The 22337-nt window shown below is 40.9% G+C and overlaps 1 protein-coding gene across 1 annotated transcript in view; it reads right to left on the bottom strand.

Annotated features, from left to right (window-relative positions):
• The window catches only part of CXCL12 (C-X-C motif chemokine ligand 12), a 302060-nt gene that overhangs the window by 198849 nt on the left and 80874 nt on the right, over positions 1-22337 (bottom strand). The window contains exon 3 of the mRNA XM_073552082.1: positions 15570-15656. Within this exon, the coding sequence (XP_073408183.1) occupies positions 15570-15656 (87 nt within the window). The remainder of the gene's footprint in view (positions 1-15569; positions 15657-22337) is intronic.

Here is a 22337-nt window from a genome sequence, read left to right as displayed (position 1 = left end):
TGCGCTCAGCCTCTGTCACGTACCATTTTTGGATCTGTGGCAGATCTGGCTTCTCAGATTAAAACTTTTTTCCTTTCAGGCCATTGGCGGTTAAGGTAATTTTTTCCCCCGCTGGCTTGCTGCTGTAATTGCGCTGCTGCTGGGTTTGCTGATGTGGGTGGTGACCACTCCCACCATCCTTCAAGCGGTCACCTGGTGCATCAGCTGACTGTCGGTGTTAGAAGTTTCTACGGTGACCACTCCTGGAGGAAGGAGCTCGTTCTGTGCAGTGGTGCTTTGTTGATCTGGTGTCTTTTTCCTGCTGTGCTGTGCTTTACAGCAGAAAGCTAAGTGTTGCATATTTTGTTACATTGTCTCTTTTGGTTTCTGTCTTTGCATTCTTTTTGTTGTATGCAGCGGTGGGACCAGTGCTCTCACCTGCCAGTTCTCTACTTAGGGATAAGAGCAGTGCAAGTGAGGGATTAGGTATCAGTTGTGAGCTCATTTTCTCGTTCACCTTTGATTTCCGATAAACTCCCTCTGCTAGTGAAAGGAGGTGGTGAAACTGATTTGGATGGGAGAAACCTGTCACCTGAACAGGTGGATTGCGATTGGACATCCGGAATCTCTGAGTGGATATAAGGCAGCCGACGCCCTGTAGGGTTGCTGGTGATTTCTCTGCCCTGAGCTCTGGCCTCCAGTTCAGTTCCTGTCTTCTAAAGCTAAGTTTTGCTCTGTTATTGTTCCATGAGATTTTGTCTGATTTGCTTACTTTTGTGTTCTGCCAGCCCCGGCTGGGGCTCTGCTGAATTTCCATTTTTGTCCCTGATCGGTTAAATCTCTTTTGCTCTGTCTTCAGAATATATCGGAGTGCTGATATAGGGATTTTGAAGTCTAGTGACTTCAGGGCCGTTTTTCCTATCAGACGTGTTGGGACATTTTTGGTAAGGTTTTGCGGATTGCAGCCAGCATCTTTTCTGTCCTTTCCTATCTAGTTAGTTGGGCCCCATCGTTTGCTCTGCCTGTCTTTCTGTCTGTGTTTTCATCTGTTTTCACCGACAATACATGTTGGGGGCTGTCTATTGCTTTGGGGTATGCTCTGGGGCAGTTTAGATTTCCCCTTTCTTTCTTTAGGCTTATTTAGTTCTCCGGCTGTGAAGAGGCATCTAGGACCACCGTAGGAACGCTCCACAGCTACTGTTAGTTGTTGTGAATAGGATCAGGGGTCTGCAATCCGCTAGCTACCAACCTCTCCAATTTTCTGGAATTAGCTTGCATTTTTGTTTTTTCCTCCTCCTGTGACTCATTCGTAACAGAATCACCAGCCATACCGCAGATTCTAGGGCACTCAATAGCAGGAAAGAATTGTAAAAAAAAAAAAAGTGTCAGAATTTTTTTTTTTTAAATGTATATTTTTTCCTCTTTTTCTCGGGGCCGTAGGAGGAATTTTTTTCTTAATGGAGATTAAGCAATTGTCTGATCGTGTGGAGCAGCTTGCTGCTGAAGTGCGGGGAATTTCCACCTATCTTGCTCATTCACATGCTGCTGAATCAAAGATTCCTACTCCTGATGTGTTTTTTGGGGATCGGTCTAAATTTTTGAATTTTAAGAATAATTGTAACTTATTTCTTGCCTTGAAGCCTAGCTCATCGGGGAGCTCTACGCAGCAGGTTAAAATTGTCATCTCTTTGCTGCGCGGCGATCCCCAGGATTGGGCGTTTTCTTTGACACCTGATGATCCTATTCTAACTAATGTGGATGCATTTTTTCAAGCCTTGGGGTTGTTGTATGATGAACCTAATGCTATTGATCAAGCTGAAAAAGCCCTGTTGGCATTGAGCCAGGGTCAGGATTCTGCAGAGTTGTACTGTCAAAAATTCCAAAAGTGGGTGGTCCTTACTACCTGGAATGATGGTGCCTTGGCAGCTCTCTTTCCGAAGGGTTTGTCAGAAACCGTAAAAGATACTATGGTGGGATTTCCTGTTCCCTCTGGTCTTGACGATTCTATGTCATTAGCCATTCAGGTTGATTGGCGTTTACGTGAACGTAAAATTACAAGAGAAAGGTTGCCACCTGTTGAACGAATGTCTGAACCTATGCAATGTGATAGAGTTTTGTCTAGGGCGCAACGTCAGGAGTTCAGAAGGCGTAATAAGCTGTGTTTTTTCTGTGGAGATGCCTCTCATAATATTTCTGTCAGCCCTAAATGAGAGAAATGTTTTGCACACACATTTGCTGTGGGTGGTGTACAACCTGAGTTTCTTCTGGCAATTACTCTGATCTGCTCCCTGTCCACATTTTCCGCTAAGGCTTTTGTGGATTCAGGAGCGGCTCTGAACCAGATGGACTTGGATTTTGCTAAACGTTGTGGGTTTCCTATGACACCTCTGCGGACGCCTATCCCTTTGAGGGGTATTGATGCTACTCCTTTGGCGAAGAATAAACCTCAGTTTTGGACCCAGGTGGTAATGCGGGTCGCCCCAGACCATCAAGAAAATTGCAGATTTTTGGTGTTGCATAATTTGCATGATACCATTGTTCTGGGGTTTCCATGGTTGCAAATCCATAATCCAGTTTTGGATTGGAAATCTGTGTCTGTGGTGAGTTGGGGTTGTCAGTGTGCTCTTAGTGACACTCCTGTTTTCTCCACCTCTCCCCAGTCGCATGATGTTCCTGACTATTTGGCTGATTTTTATGATGTATTTAGTGAGAATAAGTCTGCGTCTTTGCCTCCTCATAGGAGTTATGACTGTGCAATTGAGCTGAGCCCTGGGTGTAAATTTCCCAAGGGTCGACTTTTCAATTTATCTGTACCCGAGCATGAGGCTATGCGATCTTATATTAAGGAGTCGTTGGAGAAGGGTCATATTAGACCATCCTCTTCACCCTTGGGTGCTGGGTTTTTTTTCTTGGCCAAGAAAGATGGTTCATTAAGGCCTTGTATTGACTATCGTTCCCTCAACAAAATTACGGTTAAATATCAGTATCCGTTACCCCTGATTTCTGATCTATTCTCCAGAGTTAAAGGTGCTTGCTGGTTTACCAAGCTTGACCTCAGGGGGGCGTATAATCTTATTTGCATTAAGCATGGGGATGAATGGAAGACCGCATTTAATATTCCGGAGGGACATTTTGAGTACCTGGTGATGCCTTTTGGGCTCACTAATGCCCCTTCTGTCTTCCAGTGCTTCATGAATGATATTTTCCGGGACTTTATGGATAAATTTTTGATCATCTATCTGGATGATATTTTGATCTTTTCCAGGGATTGGGACTCTCATGTGGAACATGTTCGATCTTTTCCAGGGATTGGGAGTCTCATGTGGAACAAGTTCGGACTGTGTCCCGGATTTTGAGGGAGAATTCCATGTATGTTAAGGGGTCGAAATGCCTTTTTGATGTACAGAGGATTTCATTTCTGGGATTTATTTTGTCTCCGTCAACTATTGAAATGGACCCGGTCAAGGTACAGGCCATTTATGATTGGGTTCAGCCCACTTCTTTGAAGGCCCTCCAGAAGTTTTTGGGTTTTGCTAATTTTTATCGTAAATTTATAGCTAATTTTTCTGGTATTGCCAAACCATTGACTGATTTGACTAAGAAGCGTGCTGATGTGCTGAATTGGTCTCCAGAGGCTGTTTCTTCCTTTCAGGAGCTGAAGCGGAGGTTCACTTCTGCTCTGGTTTTGCGGCAACCTGATGTCTCACTCCCGTTTCAGGTAGAGGTGGACGCTTCTGAGATTGGTGCAGGAGCTGTTTTGTCCTAAAAAGATCCGGTAACATCTAAAATGAATCCCTGTGCTTTCTTTTCCCGAAAGTTCTCCCCATCTGAACGCAACTATGATGTGGGGAATTGGGAACTGTTAGCCATGAAATGGGCATTTGAGGAGTGGAGACATTGGTTGGAGGGAGCTAGACATCAAGTCGTGGTCCTCACTGACCACAAGAATTTGATTTACCTTGAGTCGGCCAAACGCTTGAATCCTAGACAGGCTAGGTGGGCCTTATTTTTCACATGTTTTGATTTTGTGGTCTCTTTTCTTCCGGGCACTAAGAATGTCAAGGCAGATGCCCTCTCTAGGAGTTTCTTTGCTGATTCTCCTATTGTGACCAAGCCTGCTACCATCTTAGGTGAGGGGGTAGTTCTTTTTGCCATCTCGCCCGATTTGAGACGTGCTCTGGAAGAGTTTCAGGAGGACAAACCTGAGCGTTGTCCCATTGGAAAATTGTATGTTCCTGACCAGAGGAGGAAGAGAGTAATGTCTGAAGTTCATTGCTCCGCATTGGCTGGTCATCCAGGTATTTTTGGTACTAGAGATTTGGTGAGTCGGTCTTTTTGGTGGCCCGCCTTATCTCGTGATGTCAGGAATTTTGTGCTGTCCTGTGGGACTTGCTCCCGGTCTAAACCTTGTTCTCGCTCTAGTGGGTTGTTGATGCCTTTGCCGCAGCCCAGGAGGCTATGGAACCATATTTCAATGGATTTTATTTCTGATCTGCCTGTCTCTCAGAGAATGACTGTTATCTGGGTGACTTGTGATAGATTCTCTAAGATGGTCCATCTTGTACTACTCCCTGAGTTGCCATCTTCCTCAGAGTTGGTGCCCTTGTTATTGCAACTGGTAGTTCGCTTGCATGGGATTCCTGAGAACATTGTATCTGTCAGAGGAGTTCAGTTTGTCTCTAGGTTTTGGAGGACTTTTTGTTCCAAGCTGGGAATTCAGTTGTCCTTCTCCTCTGCGTTTCACCCTCAGACCAATGGGCAGACGGAGAGAACAAACCAGACTTTGGAGTCTTATTTGAGATGTTTTTTCTCTGCTGATCAGGATGATTGGGTCTCATTTTTGCCCTTGGCCGAATTTGCTTTAAATAATAGAGCTAGTTCTGCCACTTTGATGTCACCTTTTTTTTTGTAACTTTGGGTTTCATCCTCAATTCTCTTCAGGGCAGGTGGAGTCTTCTGCCTGCCCAGGTGTTGACACTGTGGTGGAGAGAATGCACCAGACTTGGGACCAAGTGGTGGATAAGTTGTCTCTCTCCCAGGAAAAGGCCCAGCGGTTTTCCAACCGGCATAGGACCATTGGTCCCCGGTTTAAGGTGGGTGATATGGTTTGGTTGTCATCAAAGAATATCTCTATGAAGGTGGCTTCCCAAAGTTTAAACCTAGATTTATTGGACCTTACTAGATTTTGGAGATTCTTAATCCGGTCTCTTTTCGATTGGCTCTTCCTGTTACATTTAAGATCCATAACGTGTTTCATAAGTCTCTGTTAAAGAGGTTTGTTGAGCCAGTAGTTCCTGTGGTGGCACCTCCTGACCATGTATTGGTTGAAGGTAATGTGGAATATGAGGTTGAGAAGATACTGGATTCTCGTCTGGCTAGACGGAGACTCCAGTATTTGGATAAGTGGAAGGGTTATGGCCAGGAGGATAATTCTTGGGTCTCTGTATCTGATACTCATGCCGAAAGATTGGTTCATGCTTTTCATCGGGCCCATCCTGATCAGCCTGGTGGCGTGGATGAGGGTTCGGTGACCCCTCCTCAAGGGGGAGGTACTGTTGTGAGTTCATTTTCTCGTTCACTTTTGATTTCCAATGAACTCCCTCTGCTGGTGAAAGGAGGTGGTGAAACTGATTTGGATGGGAGAAACCTGTCACCTGAACAGGTGGATTGCGATTGGACATCCGGAATCTCTGAGTGGATATAAGGCAGCCGACGCCCTGTAGGGTTGCTGGTGATTTCTCTGCTCTGAGCTCTGGCCTCCAGTTCAGTTCCTGTCTTCTAAAGCTAAGTTTTGCTCTGTTATTGTTCCATGAGATTTTGTCTGATTTGCTTACTTTTGTGTTCTGCCAGCCCCGGCTGGAGCTCTGCTGAATTTCCATTTTTGTCCCTGATCAGTTAAATCTCTTTTGCTCTGTCTTCAGAATATATCGGAGTGCTGATATTGGGATTTTGAAGTCTAGTGACTTCAGGGCCGTTTTTCCTATCAGACGTGTTGGGACATTTTTGGTAGGGTTTTGCGGATTGCAGCCAGCATCTTTTCTGTCCTTTCCTATCTAGTTAGTTGGGCCCCATCGTTTGCTCTGCCTGTCTTTCTGTCTGTGTTTTCATCTGTTTTCACCGACAATACATGTTGGGGGCTGTCTATTGCTTTGGGGTCTGCTCTGGGGCAGTTTAGATTTCCCCTTTCTTTCTTTAGGCTTATTTAGTTCTCCGGCTGTGAAGAGGCATCTAGGACCACCATAGGAACGCTCCACAGCTACTGTTAGTTGTTGTGAATAGGATCAGGGGTCTGCAATCCGCTAGCTACCAACCTCTCCAGTTTTCTGGACTTAGCTTGCATTTTTGTTTTTTCCTCCTCTGGTGACTCATTCATAACAGGTATCCTGCTCGGCAATGGGGTAAAAGAACCCATATAGGGACGATAGATCAGGGTACATCCTCAGGTGAGTGCAGGAGGTGTCCATTCCCCCGTTCCCTATCGTCAGGGCCCATCATTGTCATAGTTTCCCTGGTGTTCCGTTGTGTGTTGTGCCATTTGGTGACCGACCATCCATGGGGTCGTGTCACACTGGGCCAGTCAATCCGTGACAGCCTCACTGGTAGACACTCAGGCGCTCAAATTTATTAGAGAAAAGCATACTATTTTTGTGCCCTCACATGCTGAAGAACATATGCCTCTGTCCTGACATGTCTTTCAGCTTCAAAGTGCACTCCATCTCTTACTTCTTGACCAGAAACTATGGGCTGGAATAATTCATAAGCTTCTCAACCCACAGGGTGAATGTTTTGAGATTCAGGAACGCACCCCTGCCACCAAAACATGTGGTAAAGCCTTTGCGACTGATGCTATTCCTATTTACACCACCAGGCAGTTGTTATCAGTCTCCTATTACATCTCCTTTGGATCCTACTTAACAGACATGACCCCATCGGCAAAAGTCCCAGGATACAGCATTGACTCCAGACGCCACTCTTATTCTTTTTGTTTATTCAAAGTAAAGCTCTGCTAAGCAGTTTTACAGCTTTGAAATATAGGTGACAAAAGCTATACAACAGATGAGTTTCTTCTGTGAATCAATTTTCACTCTGGATGGCTCCCTGTCAAATGCAGCTGGGCATTGTCATGAGTGACAATATGTAGAACATTATGGCTGCCTTAAGTTTGGGCAAATTAACTTATTCTCCCTTCATGATACATGTCCTAAAATTAATTGTGCAGTATTTCTTTCAGAAATATACCAAACTAAAGTAGGCAGTGGGTATGGGCATAACCCATTTCAATGTTTCTTATTTGGCAAAGCTTCCCCTCTTGGGTTTACAAAAGCAAAACTGTCTGCCAGAACGCTGCATGATTTGTGACATTAACTAAATAAATGAACCCATACACATGTAAGCAGGGCACAATAAACTAAATCAATAGATAACCACAAAGAAAAGTCAGTATATGGTGCTAATAAAAATATAGTTTTATTTAGACTTGTTAAAATGTAGCCAAGGAACATCAAACAACAATTTCTAGAAAGTCTAAGGTAGCTGCTACCAAAGCAGGTACAAAACACCAAAGGTATTCTTTTACATTCAAAAGAAAGTGCCAATAAACAGCCAAATATTGAAGGCCCTTACAAGGAGTGCTACAAGTGGTGCATAACGTTTCCACTGAGATTTAGGTTCTAGTCCAAAGATTATGGGGCAACACTTACATGAATGATGCGACCATGGATGGCGTCCCTGCCTCCCCAACACATGTTTCGCTTCTTCGTCTGGGGAATTTATACTTGATAACATTGTTTAAAAAAATTATGTTTACTAAATACCCTTATTATTATTATTACCTTTATGCATTATTTGCAGTATATTTTTTACTTTTTAGTTCAGGATATTTTGTGTTTTTTGCTTTTTGTTTTCTCTGGTTAATGGTCATGTGTTAATATGCACTTACATTGTGCATACACATTAACTTACTTTTCTCAGTTCAGATTTGTTTTTTATTCATTTCATTGTGCATTCAGTGCATATACGGGTGTGACCGCCCTCTTTCTGAGCTGGGAAAGCCATCCAGTCTGGCCTAAGCTGTTACTAGTGGTTCAGCCGCTCGACCCTTATTCACATTCACGCCACTTGGCAAGTGAAAAGGTTTTAAATACTAGAGTAGGGACTGTCCCACAATGGTTGCCGTGACGTGGCGGGATGGCTTGTACATTATTTTGATCAAAATTATGTTTACTAAATACCCTTATTATTATTACCTTTATGCATTATTTGCAGTATATTTTTTACTTTTTAGTTCAGGAATTTTTGTGTTTTTTGATAACATTGTTTGTAGTTGTTAGATAGGTGTGTGTGTTTTTCAGTCTCATTGTAGGCTAGTGCTTACTTTCTTACTTTTGAAATGATCTTAATAAACTCTTTTTGCAATGAGTTTCAATAAAAAATACTGTATTTATGGTGATCATTGTGTTTATCGCATGTTTCTTTCTTGTTTGGTTATATATGGTATGCATACTGTTGCATTTATGGCAATATTCAAAAAGGTCAATGAAGTGACAAGGCCATTAATCACCCAAAACGTAGCAAACCTCTTATTTGTCAATTGACACAAGTTTTCTTACTTGCTTTAAAATCATTGCTCATGACAGCATATAGTCCTGTGTTAATCTTTTTTTTATTGATCAGGCGATTCTGAACATGGTGATACCAAATATGTGTATGTTTGATTTAGTTTTTATTGTTTTATTTTGAATGGGGCTAAAGGGGGGTGATTTGAACTTTTATACTTTTTTAAATATTTTTAAAAACTTTTTTTTACTTTTGGCATGCTTCAATAGTCTCCATAGGAGGCTAGAAGCTGCCATAACCTTATTGGATCTGCTACATATAGGCGATGATCAGTTCGCCTGTATGCAGCTGAATTTCTCACTTGCTATGAGCGCCAACCACTGGGTAGTGCTCACAGCAAGCTGGCAGTGACAACTATAGAGGTCTCCAGGAGACCTCTGGTTGTCATGCCAACCCATCGGTGACCCGCGATCATGTGACGTGGGTCACTGATGGGCGAATTTCCGGCACGGTTGCCGGAAGCGCATGTTAAATGCTGCTGTCAGCATTTGACAGCAGCATTTGATGGGTTAATAGCCGCAGTCGGATCGCGATTCCAACTTCGGCTATTCCGGGCACATGTCAGCTGTTTTGAACAGCCGGAGCCCACATCAAAGAGAGGGTGTCCGACATCGGCGTACTCTTATGCCCGATGTCAGAAAGGGGTTAAGGTGATTTTAGGATAGTGAGTGGACATCAAAGCTTACAGCTCAGCAACAGAGATATGGAAAGAAAGCCATAAAACATTGGACAAATACTCCAGATAGTAATATGTTGAATAACTACAACAGTGAAACAACATGAGAGAAGTAGGCTGTGAATGCAGAAATTCAAAGTACAAGTAAGATAGAGACAGCAGAATTTTTGTCAGCAGTGCCAGACTCAGTGTTTTTCATCAGCGATTTTGTGTAACAGACATTTGTCCTGCTCCATTTCAATTACACTAGAAATAAGCAAGCCAACATTATATTTTAACAGAACAAAATCATATCAGTCAGAGACAATGTGCTTGCTATTCACAATCAACTGTACTTTTTTCATTTCTGTGAAATCGTTTTAGAGGACAGAATACCTGTTTTTAAAATACAAAATAAAATTCCCCCAAATTCATATTTAACTGTAACTTCCAACCTCATAAAGTATGCGTGTCGCAAACATTTTTTTCATATCTGTTTTACAAGTCTAATTTTACATCTGTACATGTCACACCAATACAGCACTCTGTCGCAGATGTATTTTTTTTTTGTCATGTAGCATTTATTAAATCATCATTTTTGGGAAGAGGGTTGAAATTTGGAAAAAATATAGTATAAATGTTTCTAAAAATGTAGACACTTTACTGTGCATTTCTATTTTGGCATTGATGTTTAAGGCCTCTATCACACTTCAGTTTTTTGCATCAGTTCAAATCCGCCAAAAAGTCAGACAAGCGGATCCGTTCTCAACTGATGTGAACGGATGGCACAGGATCCGTTTTCAGACGGATCCTGAAAATGAGGAAATTTAAAGGAACCGCTGGCCAGGAAGGGGAGAGAGACAGAGAGAGAGAGAGAGAGAATTTTTTTTGTCCGGCACCCAGAAAGAATTTCGGGTTAAATGAGGAGGATCCGCCAGAGAAAAAAACGTTGCAAGCTCCGTTTTGAAATCTTTGAGGATGGTGACGGACAGCAACTTTTGGCGGATCCTCAAAAAAAACGGATGCAACGGACAGCAATCCGTCACAATCCGCCGTTAATGCAAGTCAATGGGGAAAAAAAACGGATCCTCAAAAGAAAATTGAGGATCCGTTTTTTTCAAAACCTGGCGGATTGTGACTGATTGTAAAAAACTGAAGTGTGAAAGAGGCCTTAATAGTCCAATTTGACAACCCCTATACTGTGCCTAACTTTGCATTTTTGTACATTTATCTATGTACACATCTTTTCTGTTTCTTATGTCCTTTTTGACAGGGGTTGGATAATTATGGTTTAAAAGATTGTCACAAGTTAATTATAGTGTTGTATAAAATATATAGTGAAAGAAAAAGTGGTAATAGCAATGGAAAGAAAATAAAATACCATGGCCGAGAATATGGGCAGCAATCCGTAAGCAGAAGAAGCACAAGACATCCAGGCAGTAGCACTACCAAACAAATGCATTACCTCTGACAGTGACCCCATCAGTTCGAGTCAGAGTTTTGTACAGGTTGTTCTGCCTGATTATAAATGACTAATAGGGTTAATGTTTGGACCATTTTTTAATTTTAAACACATGAAAAGTCTGTCAGTGCACTCAGTGTTATTAAATGGGCTGCCATTATGACATTGCAAAGGCTGCTTTTGTGTTTCGGTGTTTGTAAGGGGTTGGATACAGAAAAACTGGAAGCTTTGCAGTATAGGTATTGCAGCTAACTGATTCACTGAGAATAACATGTCTGGAAAAATTGTCTAACCTGTAAAATTCACATTTCAAAAGATTTGAGGATTATCTCTAAGGCTCGGCAATTTTTCTAGAATTTGATCACTTTTTTCATAGCATTACGCTCAAATAGTGCAAAGTATACAGCAGTTATTTATTACAAGCACCAATAGCACATTCCTGTGTAAGTTAGTGAAGCGCTGTTAAAGTAAAGGCATAGACTGAGTGGAAACTTGTCAAAGACAGGACATGTATTAGAGCTGTTGGAGCAAGAGGGTTATAGGATCAAAAAGGCAGACAATATGTTGAAAGCATGAGGCAGAAATTAAAAATAAAAGAATGTATTTTATTTCTGATGCAAAGTATCAAAATGTATAATGTGCATTATTTCTTTCATTTTCATACAAATATAAAAAATATATATATATATTTATAACATATAACAGTGGAGGAATATTTTGTTTAAAAAGCAATTATATCTATTTACAAAGGAAGAAAAAGTCAAAAAACCCACCCAACAATCCTGGGGTTATACTGTGCCTTCCACAATCTGCTTCTGATGCATAAAATAGTCATTCATGTGGTCAAATACATTTGAAATCATGGTGTTTGGACTGTTTCCCCAACCATCCATCACAGCATGAAACATGCCCCCCGATTGTAGATATACAAACAGCTGATGAATTTCTTTTTCCAGTCATACTAATTGCCATTGGAAGTTTACAAAACATTTTAGGTTTTAGTTTACATGAAATTACATTCCTTCCATTTTTAAATTAGAAACATACATAAAACTTTTAAACCACCATTGTTCACAATAGCCACTTATCTCCACAATGGCCAGGGCAGCAGATGAAATCCAGAAAATGAGACATGCAGTTTTTAGATTCGGTGCAGTGGTGTGTTCGGTGACACTTGTATACATATGTATACTTAACATTAGCTAATAAGCATGTTACGTGTTAGAAATACATATTTATCTCATTCCACAATGCATAAGAGGAATCTGATAACTATTGGAAAGATGAGAGTGGATCCCATAAGAAAAGGTTTGGGAAGTTTTTTCCATAACCTACTCTGGGAATTGTCACAATCTTTGGTAAGAAAGTTCTTTAGTATTATTGTGAAGGCAGCATTATTTTTCTCACAATTGTACTTATTGCATATGGCATACATGTTGATGGCATGAATACACTTAAATGCAATTTCGCAATATCTGACTTTTGAGAATTCTACATAAAAAGCTTTGTAAATGGTACATGATATTGATAGCCCAAAATAACTAAAAGTTAAAGGAGATATCCTCTATTGGGCAATCTCTTCCGCTCAGTAAATTTGCCCGTGATAAAACAAAAGAAAAATAAAACACATACTTACCTTCCAGACCAATGCCATTCCTCTAATGTCTATGCTGTGTCTCCTATGCAGGTCACGTGACATTATGTCACGTAACTACTGCAGCCAATGATTGACCAGTGATTGGCTGCAGCCACTCAGTATTCTGTCAGAGCAGAATAGTAAATGCTATGGTCACTTGATAGTATATCAAAACTGCTTTGACAGAATAGAAAAGGCTGCAGCTGATCAGTGGCCGCAGACTGGCTGCAGTTGTCACTTCCCATAACAGTGGGGTAAGTATTTTTTAAGAGCAATTTAGTATTTACGGGGAAACATAGCATCAACATTGGAAGAAAAGTGCCAATCCAGGAAGTAAGTGTATTTTGTTTAATTTTATGACAATTAAGCTATCAGGGATGGGTTTTCCAGTTCCTGTGGGTTATATACAAATATTCTAACCCATCAGGCAACAGAACAGCAGGAAAACAATTTTTCTTGCTTCTGACAAAAAATGGTGATGCAGATATCACTAAGTATTTGATATTTACATATTGGATATTTGGACTCAATAATCCTATGACCACAATAGAAAGACAGGAGTCATAAATATCATGTAGCTACTAGACATCTGATTCCTCATCAAGGATACCTTGTGATTTACGGTCTAGTCCCTTTGCTGCCAGAAAAAAATAACTGCACATTATTTGGCAGTTACGGTGTTAAAAAGCCCCAACAACTCTTTGGTTCCTGGTAGTCTAACCTCAAAATATGCTTTAGTGCTGCTAATTTATTCTCCTCTTAGGGTTTCTGGTGTCTTAATTAAAGCAAGACCTGATTCGGGAGCTTACATATCCTGTAGCAAGGTCAGGGGCAGCCGAAAGACAAAAAGCAGCTCATGCACTGAATACCTCACTAGACGCCAATGGCGGGGAGGCGACTTGACTCAACATAGCTGCTTAGGATTTATTTATATGCAGGAAGGTAAAAGAGAGCAACGGGGTTTGTAGAAAAGCCAAGGAAGGCTCACCAGATGTTCTTGAATTTAGTACAAGTAATCTCATTCTGTGGTTGCCCAAACATAACAATGCACAGCCTTTGCCATACGACAGATGCAGGTGGCATTTTACAGTTAAAAACATGCAATTCATGTAAACCAGAAAAAATGAATGTTTATCAACCTAAAATACCAACAGCATGGTTATGCCACACCAAAGAGAAATACATGGGTTACCAGGCGTATAAAACTAGTCGAATTTTGGCTTTCGGATTTTAATTTAATTTATGTATTATCATCAGGCTGCTGAAAGAATGATTACTTTACTTTTGATAACAGTGCATGTGACCATAAAGTTTTGTTTTATAGATCCAATGCAGATTGGTGTAATGGAAATGCATTGGTTGAAAGCCTTGTAAAAAATTACTAAAAGAGGAAAATACTTTAAATTGTAACATCCCGGATTGCTAAATGGTGTTGCTTTTCTTAGTGTAGGTTCAGTTACTAGTGAGAGTGTATGCAAGAAAGCATGGCTTCAAAAGGTGAAAAAAAATCTCTCTAGATAAATCTACCGGCTACTACTCGGTAAGTCAATGTTAGACTTTTACACAGTCTTAAAATATGACTGGTTGGTTCTCTATCCTTGGAGATGACACAGTGAAATGTATGAAGATAGCAAGGAGAGGTCCATAAGCCTGAAAGCCACTGATCCTCAAAGATGAGAGATGAAAAATGTCTCAGACTCTCACATACATTGCTTTTTTTAGAAGCATCATTGATTGAATTGCATCTTCTGTATAAGGGTGTATGTGTCAGAGATTGAGCACACAAAAAATATTGTAATACACCTAAAATCATGAGTTTGGAAATGTCTCCGAAAAGAATCTGCTGGCTTCACTTCATGACTTCCTACTCACAAAGATTTCCTTTTTCTGAGTAGCTAAGAGATTAAGGCTATGATAGTAACATTCAAGAGTAAATCCACAGCATCTGGAATGAAGACAGTGTAATCATTGCTTCCAGAAGCTTGGAGCTATCACTTGGAAGTAAGGAATTAGATGAGGTAAGAGAAGCTTGGTGTGAGGTAAAAGCCCAATCCTTAAATGTTCTTTAGGGCTATGATAGTTCATCATATTTTAAGGTTGCATCTGCTCCACCCATCTCCTAATGTGAAAGCAGGCAAGCTTTAGGAGACTGCGTGATTTGGAGGTTATACATGATTTTTAGCACTATTAAAGATAAATGAAGTGCTAACATGTAATAGGCCACAATGGTGTCAAGTTCTGCACTCCTTTTATTAAAGCAGCCCTTCCCGTCAGTAAATAGTGGGCTCTACAAAACATTGCCTTGTCTGCCAGAGCTTGTATCATGACACAAGCGGATCTGGCATTAAAACCAAACCAATGTTTTGATGCAGGTTAAACAAATATTCAGAAAACCCCAGAGGCAACTGGAATGGAGACGCTTTAGAGCAGGCCGAGAAGAGAAGAAGCAGATGCTAATGACACCTCTGTGAACCTCAATATTTTGCATGCTTGTAGCAGACAAATCTGTTATATGACTCTCTTCTAATGAGTGGCAGAACATTATGCCCTAATTGCAACCTTTACAAGGCTTATTGTTATTTCTTTCTGTATTCACTTTATATAAAAGAATTAACCATAGGTTTCTATTGTGACAGGAGTAGCCTCTTGTGACGTAAAACAAAAATGTAGCAGTAAGTGCAAAGTATTCCTCACCGTCCATTCATCACAGATCAATAAAAAGGAAGGATATATTAAATAAAACAATATATGTATGTGCGGGTAAATATATCTATATATATATCTATCTATAGATAGATAGATAGATAGATAGATAAAAAGATAGATATATAAAAAGATAGATTCAGCAAGGTTAATGATGTTTTCAATAATATTACTGAAATTAATAGTCAAAATTATGTGGTATTATCTAGTTATCTAATTATAGAAAAAAAATACATATCACATCACTACTGTCTGAACCTTGGAAAGTTAAACTCTAGGAAATTTTGCTTGATATTTCTGAAGGCGCCAAAGGACAAAGGCTGTGTACAATACTGCTCATGGGATGTCCCAGCATTGGAAAGGAGACTTGGTCTTGGGGTCACACAGGGTTTCTTACAAGGCTCAGCACCATATACATTACTTGATTCCGGGTTACAGGCATGTAAGTGCCCATGAAGACTGTGTCTTAACACATTCATGCCAGGATTGGAAGCTGCACATCTGCGCCATGTGCTTACTTGTTCAAAGCTTTCTCCAGGTACTCCTGGATCCACTTAATCTTAGGGTCCAAACAAATCTGTTTGCCATTGTGCTTAAGACGAGCCCTGTAAAACATTGTGATACAGCAAGGTAAGAGAAAATGATGTAGCTTGCGGGAATAATAAGGGCTAAAATGCTGTGGTGTGCCACTGTAATAGCAAGTGTAATACAAATGTGTTGTCTGGAACATCAAGTAAGATCCTGGTAATTGTTTCTTAAAGTTTCATGTCCAAACAATATATGTCACAACAATATCTGCTCTGGATTCTCTGAAGAGTAAGTGACATTCAAGATTACAAATACAGTTGTGCTCAAAAGTTTACATACCCCCGTCAGAATTTTTGCTTTCTTGGCCTTTTTTCAGGGAATATGAATGATAACACCAAAACATTTTCTCCACTCATGGTTAGTGGTTGGGTGAAGCCATTTATTATCAAACTACTGTGTTTTCTCTTTTTAAATAATAATGACAACCCAAAACATTCAAATGACCTTGATCAAAAGTTTACATACCCTGGAGATTTTGGCCTGATAACATGCACAGAAGGTGACACAAAAGGGTTTGACTGATTAATAAGGGTAACATCCTTACCTGTCACCTGTTTGCTTGTAATCAGTGTGTGTGTATAAAAGCTGAGTGAGTTTCTGGGATTGTGAGTCATGGGGAAAGCAAAAGAATTTTCTATGGATCTACGGGAATAGGTAGTTGAACTGTGCAAAACAGGAAAGGGATACAAATAGATATCCAAGGAATTGATAATGCCAGTCAGCAGCTTTCAATCTGATTAACAAATGGAAAATCAGGGGCTCTGTAAAAACAAAACCACGGTCAGGTATACCAACAAAAATGTCGTCCACAACTGCCAGGAAAATTGTTTGGGATGCAAAGAAAAACCCACAAATAACATCAGCTGAAATACTGGACTCTCTGAAAACTAGCGGTGTGGCTATTTCAAGATGCACAATAAGGAGGCACTTGAAGAAAAATAGGCTGCATAGTCAAGACGCCAGAAGAAAGCCATTACTGCACAAAAGCCACAAAGTATCTTGCCTACAATACGCAAAACAGCACAGAGACAAGGCTCAAAACTTCTGGAACAAGGTACTTTGGAGTGATGAGACCAAAATTTAACTTTTTGGCCACAACCAAAAACATTACATTTGCAAAGAGGTCAACAAGGCCTATGATGAAAGGAACACTATTCCTACTGTAAAACATAAAGGTGGATCGCTGATGTTTTGAGGATGTGTGAGCTACAAAGGCACAGGAAATTTGATCAAAGCTGAAAGAAAGATGAATGCAGCACATTATCAGCAAATACAGCTGTGCATGGGACATGCTTGGACGATCCAACATGACAATGATTCAAAACACAAGGCCAAGTCGACCTGTCATTGGCTACAGCAGAACAATTTGAAGGTTCTGCAGTGGCCTTCTCAGTCTCCTGACCTCAATATCAATGAGCCACTCTGGGGATATCTCAAGCGTGCAGTTCATGCTAGACAGCCCAGGAATTTACAAGAACTGGAAGCTTTTTGCCAGAAAGAATGCGCAGCTTTACCATCTGAAAAACTAAAGAATCTCATCCACAACTACCATAAAAGACTTCAAGCTGTCACTGATGTTAGAGGGTGCAATACAAAGTATAATGCTGCTGTAGTTCAGTGTTTAGACTGTTTCTATATATAATTCTACTTTTTTATACCAAGTTAATAAGTGCCTGCTTTGGCAAACAATTATAAAGTGCACTGATATGAATTGTGCTGCCTATTTGCTGGCTCGGGCTAGAACTCGTGTATAATGTGTTCTGCTGTGTGGAATGTTGCTCCTGGCTGAGGTTTGCATCCAGACGCATTACACCAGTGCGCTGATGCATTCCGATGTCTAGGCTGGGCGTCCTGGTTGCCTCGGTGACCTGGGGGATGATGTCATAGCCTCCTCCCGATCACATGGGGCGCCAGCCGCCTATGCCAGCATCGGGGGTGTGGCATCACGGTCACATGCGCCGATTGATGTACCCAGCGCTTACATGCTGAAGCAAACATCTTCACCTTCGATCTAAGGTAATTTATTATTCCTGCAGCTGTATAGGGTCACATGTCGAGCACTGCTTGGGGCGGCATTCTAAATCAGTGCTTATTGATCATACCAAATTTCAGCTGCTTCATATCGTCCCATTCACTTTTACTATATAAGGCACCCACTATTACATTAAGCCACACTTCCTGACGAAGCTGCTTTTGGCGAAACGCACGTCGAGGCTGCTGAGTGGGACTCCTTAGGGGAACCTACCTTCATCCATTTAGATCATGGCTTCAGGTATACCTTCTCCCTGCTTTTAGGGTTTTTTTTTTTTGTACTCTAGCTGAGGTCACCACTTGCAAGATGTGAATAAGCTAATCGCTCTATATAGGATTCTTGTGTGGTAGATATACTAGCATATATGCATGACTGTTTATCCATCTAATCTTATATTATCTTGATATTATACAGACCTCTCTAGATTTATCCTGTTGCCTGGGTTTTAATTTACTGATTTGTTTTTTTATTTGTCATATATACTTTTTGTTTATTTGCAAATCAGTAAGTTTTATTATACTGTTTTTTTCTACATTTACTGAACCCCAGGGAGGTGTTGCTCCTATCTGGTAATCAGAAAAAACCTCAAAAAAATATATATATAATGGATCAAATACTCTAAAAAAACACCAAGATAACAGCAAAAAAAATTGATCCTAAAAATTAACTTTTATTCCAATATTTAAAACCTGGATGATACCAGTATAGGGAACAGGGTACAGGATATTTTTAACATACAAAATATGCAATGTATCAGGGCACTACACACGCCCTAATAGGCCCTAGTGCGTCCCTTCCTTGCCGCGGAGGTTGGCACCCTAATATATGCGATGTGGCGCCCCCGCTCAACGTCGGTGACCCTAATAACACCCTAAAAAACCCTAATCCACGACGAGGATACACAAAAAAACACAAACACACAGAATTCCCGAAAAAATGACCCCTGGTGGAGAGACTATATACTGTCTCTAGGAGTGCACCTATTCTAAAACAGAGTGGTGGGTATATGTCCACCCTAATATCTCGTAGTAAAAAATGCTTATGGTTGCAGCTCAAATCGAAACTTATCTCGTAGAAAAAATGCTAAATGCTGCATAGATGACAGACTGTAGCTTTCTATAGTCCTATTATGTCCTTTGGATATGTTAGATCAGCAAATATTTTTTTCCTGATGAACTCCTTTTGGATTTGATCTATGCATTGCTGTTATGAGTAAACGTTTTTTCATAGAAAGCTACAGTCTGTCATCTATGCAGCATTTAGCATTTTTTCTACGAGATAAGTTTCGATTTGAGCTGCAACCATAAGCATTTTTTACTACGAGATATTAGGGTGGACATATACCCACCACTCTGTTTTAGAATAGGTGCACTCCTAGAGACAGTATATAGTCTCTCCACCAGGGGTCATTGTTTCGGGAATTCTGTGTTTGTGTTTTTTTGTGTATCCTCGTCGTGGATTAGGGTTTTTTAGGGTGTTATTAGGGTCACCGACGTTGAGCGGGGGCGCCACATCGCATATATTAGGGTGCCAACCTCCGCGGCAAGGAAGGGACGCACTAGGGCCTATTAGGGCGAGTGTAGTGCCCTGATACATTGCATATTTTGTATGTTAAAAATATCCTGTACCCTGTTCCCTATACTGGTATCATCCAGGTTTTAAATATTGGAATAAAAGTTAATTTTTAGGATCAATTTTTTTTGCTGCTATCTTGGTGTTTTTTTTCCTATCTGGTAATCCCAATTGTTCTTGTTATGCTGTCTCATGCTGTGTATCAGCTCTCACAATCATTGTAATGATCTATTGTATGTATTTATAGTATTGTCTAATAAATATTGTATTATTGATTATACATTTCTCTAGTGAGCTTATTTCCATGAGGTATTGACATCCTTTGGATTAAGTGTTTCACGTTTTGATATACATGGTATTAAGAAATTGGGTATGCAAACTTTTGATCAGGGTCATTTGAATGTTTTGGGTTGTCACTATGAATTGAAAAGAGAAAAACACAGTATTTTGACAATATATGGCTTCACCCAACCACTAACCATGAGTGGAGAGAAAAAGTATTGGTATTATCATTCATATTCTCTGAAAAAAATACCAAGAAAGCAAAAATTTTTCTGGTGTATATATACTTTGGAGCACAACAGTAGCTTTGCTGAAACAAGGGCATAGCAATAAGTGCCGTATGTAAGACTTCATCACAGATCTTTCTTCCCCAATTGCATCTAGCTCACTCTCTGATTTTCAACAAGTCACAGAAGAAGTAAGCAGGCTCCTTGCATTTTCTCGCCCAACCACTTGCACCAGTGACCCCAATCCGTCACATCTCCTCCAGTCCCTTTCCCCTGCTGTCACCACGCACTTAACTAAAAATATTTAACCTCTCTCTCTCTTCTGGTGTCTTTCCTCCTCATTTAAGCATGCCATCATACATCCACTACTTAAAAAACCATCCCTCGACCAAAACTGTGCCGCTAACTATAGAAATGTCTCTAATTTTCCTTTCATCTCTAAACTCCTGGAACGCCTGGTCCACTCCCGTTTTATCCGCTATCTCTCTGATAACTCTTTTCTTGACCCTCGCCAGTCGGGTTTCCGCTCTTTACACTCTACTGAAACTGCCCTCACTAAAATATGTAATGATCTCCTAACATCTAAATCTAATGGTCACTACTCCATGCTAATTCTCTTGGATCTCTCTGCAGCATTCGACACTGTGGATCACCAGCTCCTCCTCACTATGTTTTGCTCCATCGATATCAAAGACACTGTTCTCTCCTGGTTTTCCTCCTATCTCTGTGACCGTTCCTTTACTGTATCTTTTGCTGATTCCTCCTCATCTCATCTTCCCCTTACTGTTGGGGTTCCTCAAGGTTCAGTCCTAGGCCCCCTCCTCTTCTCTTTGTACACTGCCCCTATTGGTCAAACAATCAGTAGATTTGGTTTCCAGTACCATCTCTATGCTGATGACACCCAATTATTCGCTTCTCCTGACATCACACCTGCCTTTTTGGAAAACACCAGCAATTGTCTAAACGTTGTGTCTAACATCATGTCCTCACTATATCTGAAACTGAACCTGTCAAAGATTTAACTCCTTGTGTTTCCTCCCTCTACTGATGTACCTATACCCGACATTGCCATTTCTGTGTGTGGTTCCACTATTACTCCCCAGCAACATGCCCGCTGTCTTGGGGTCATACTTGACTCCGAGCTTTCATTCGCCCCCCCACATCCGATCACTGGCTCGCTCTTGTTTTCTGAACATCAAAAACATTTCTAGAATTTGACCTTTTCTTACTTTTGACTCCGCAAAAACTCTTACTGTTTCTCTTATTCATTCTCGTCTGAACTACTGTAACTCTCTTCTAATCGGTCTCCCTCTTACCAAACTCTCCACCCTCCAATCTGTCTTGAATGCTGCAGCTAGGATCATATTCTTCGCCAATCATTACACTGATGCCTCTACCATGTGCCAGTCATTACACTGGCTAGCCATCCACTCCAGAATCCAGTACAAACTTATTAGCCTCACCCACAAAGCTCTCCATGGCTCAGCACAACCCTACATCTCCTCCCTCGTCTCAGTCTACCACCCTACCCGTGCCCTCCATTCTGCTGATGACCTGAGGTTAGCATCCTCAGTAATCAGAACCTCCCACTCCCGTCTCCAAGACTTTTCACGTGCTGCGCCAATTCTTTGGAATGCACTTCCCAGGGCAATATGATTAGTCCCCAATCCCTACAATTTTAAGTGTGCCCTAAAAATGCATTTATTCAGACTGGCCTACCGCCTCAACACATCAACCTAACTATCCCTGTGTGGCACAATCAAAAGTCTTACCATTACCAGGTTCCCCGCATCATGTTCCCACATGCTTTAAGCATCTATTAGCCCTCTGTGTCTGTACTGTTACACACTTAACATTATGGCTGGTCCGAAGAATGAAGGCAACTGTTACCACCCACCTTTCGTGTCTCCCCTTTTTCCTCATAGATTGTAAGCTTGCGAGCAGGGCCCTCATTCCTCTTGGTATCTGTTATGATCTATGTGATTATTGTTATGCTGTAATGTCTATCGTTTGTACAAGTCACCTTTGAAATGTAAAGTGCTGCGGAATATGTCGGCGCTATAGAAATAAAATTATTATTATTACCTGATCTATCACAATAAACGACATCATACTTTCCCTGTACCAGAAGTCCGCTGCCTCAGAGTAACCCTTGACTCTGCCCTGTCCTTTAAACCCCACATCCAAGCTCTTTCCACCTCCTGTCGCCTCCAGCTCAAAAATATTTCCAGAATCCATCCTTTCCTCAACCCTCAATCTACAAAAATGCTTGTGCATGTCCTCATCATCTCCCGCCTCGACTACTGCAACATCCTCCTCTGTGGCTTCCCTGCTAACACTCTCGCACCTCTCCAGTTCATCTTTAACTCTGCTGCCTGACTAATTCATCTCTCTCCTTGCTGTTCCTTCGCTTCTCCCCTCTGCAAATCTCTTCACTGGCTCCCATTCCCACAGAACATCCAGTTCAAATTACTAATACTGACCTACAAAGCCATCCATATCTTGTCTTCTCCATATAGCTCTGAACTAATCTTTTTATATTTCCCCTCGCGTAATCTCAAGTCCTCCCAAGACTTCCTTCTCTC

This window comes from Dendrobates tinctorius, unplaced genomic scaffold, assembly GCF_039654945.1.
Source record: "Dendrobates tinctorius isolate UK_male_01 unplaced genomic scaffold, ASM3965494v1 ptg000184l, whole genome shotgun sequence".
NCBI lineage: Eukaryota > Metazoa > Chordata > Amphibia > Anura > Dendrobatidae > Dendrobates > Dendrobates tinctorius.
The sequence above is the reverse complement of the archived record's forward strand: the minus strand, read 5'-3'. Positions and strand labels throughout refer to the sequence as shown.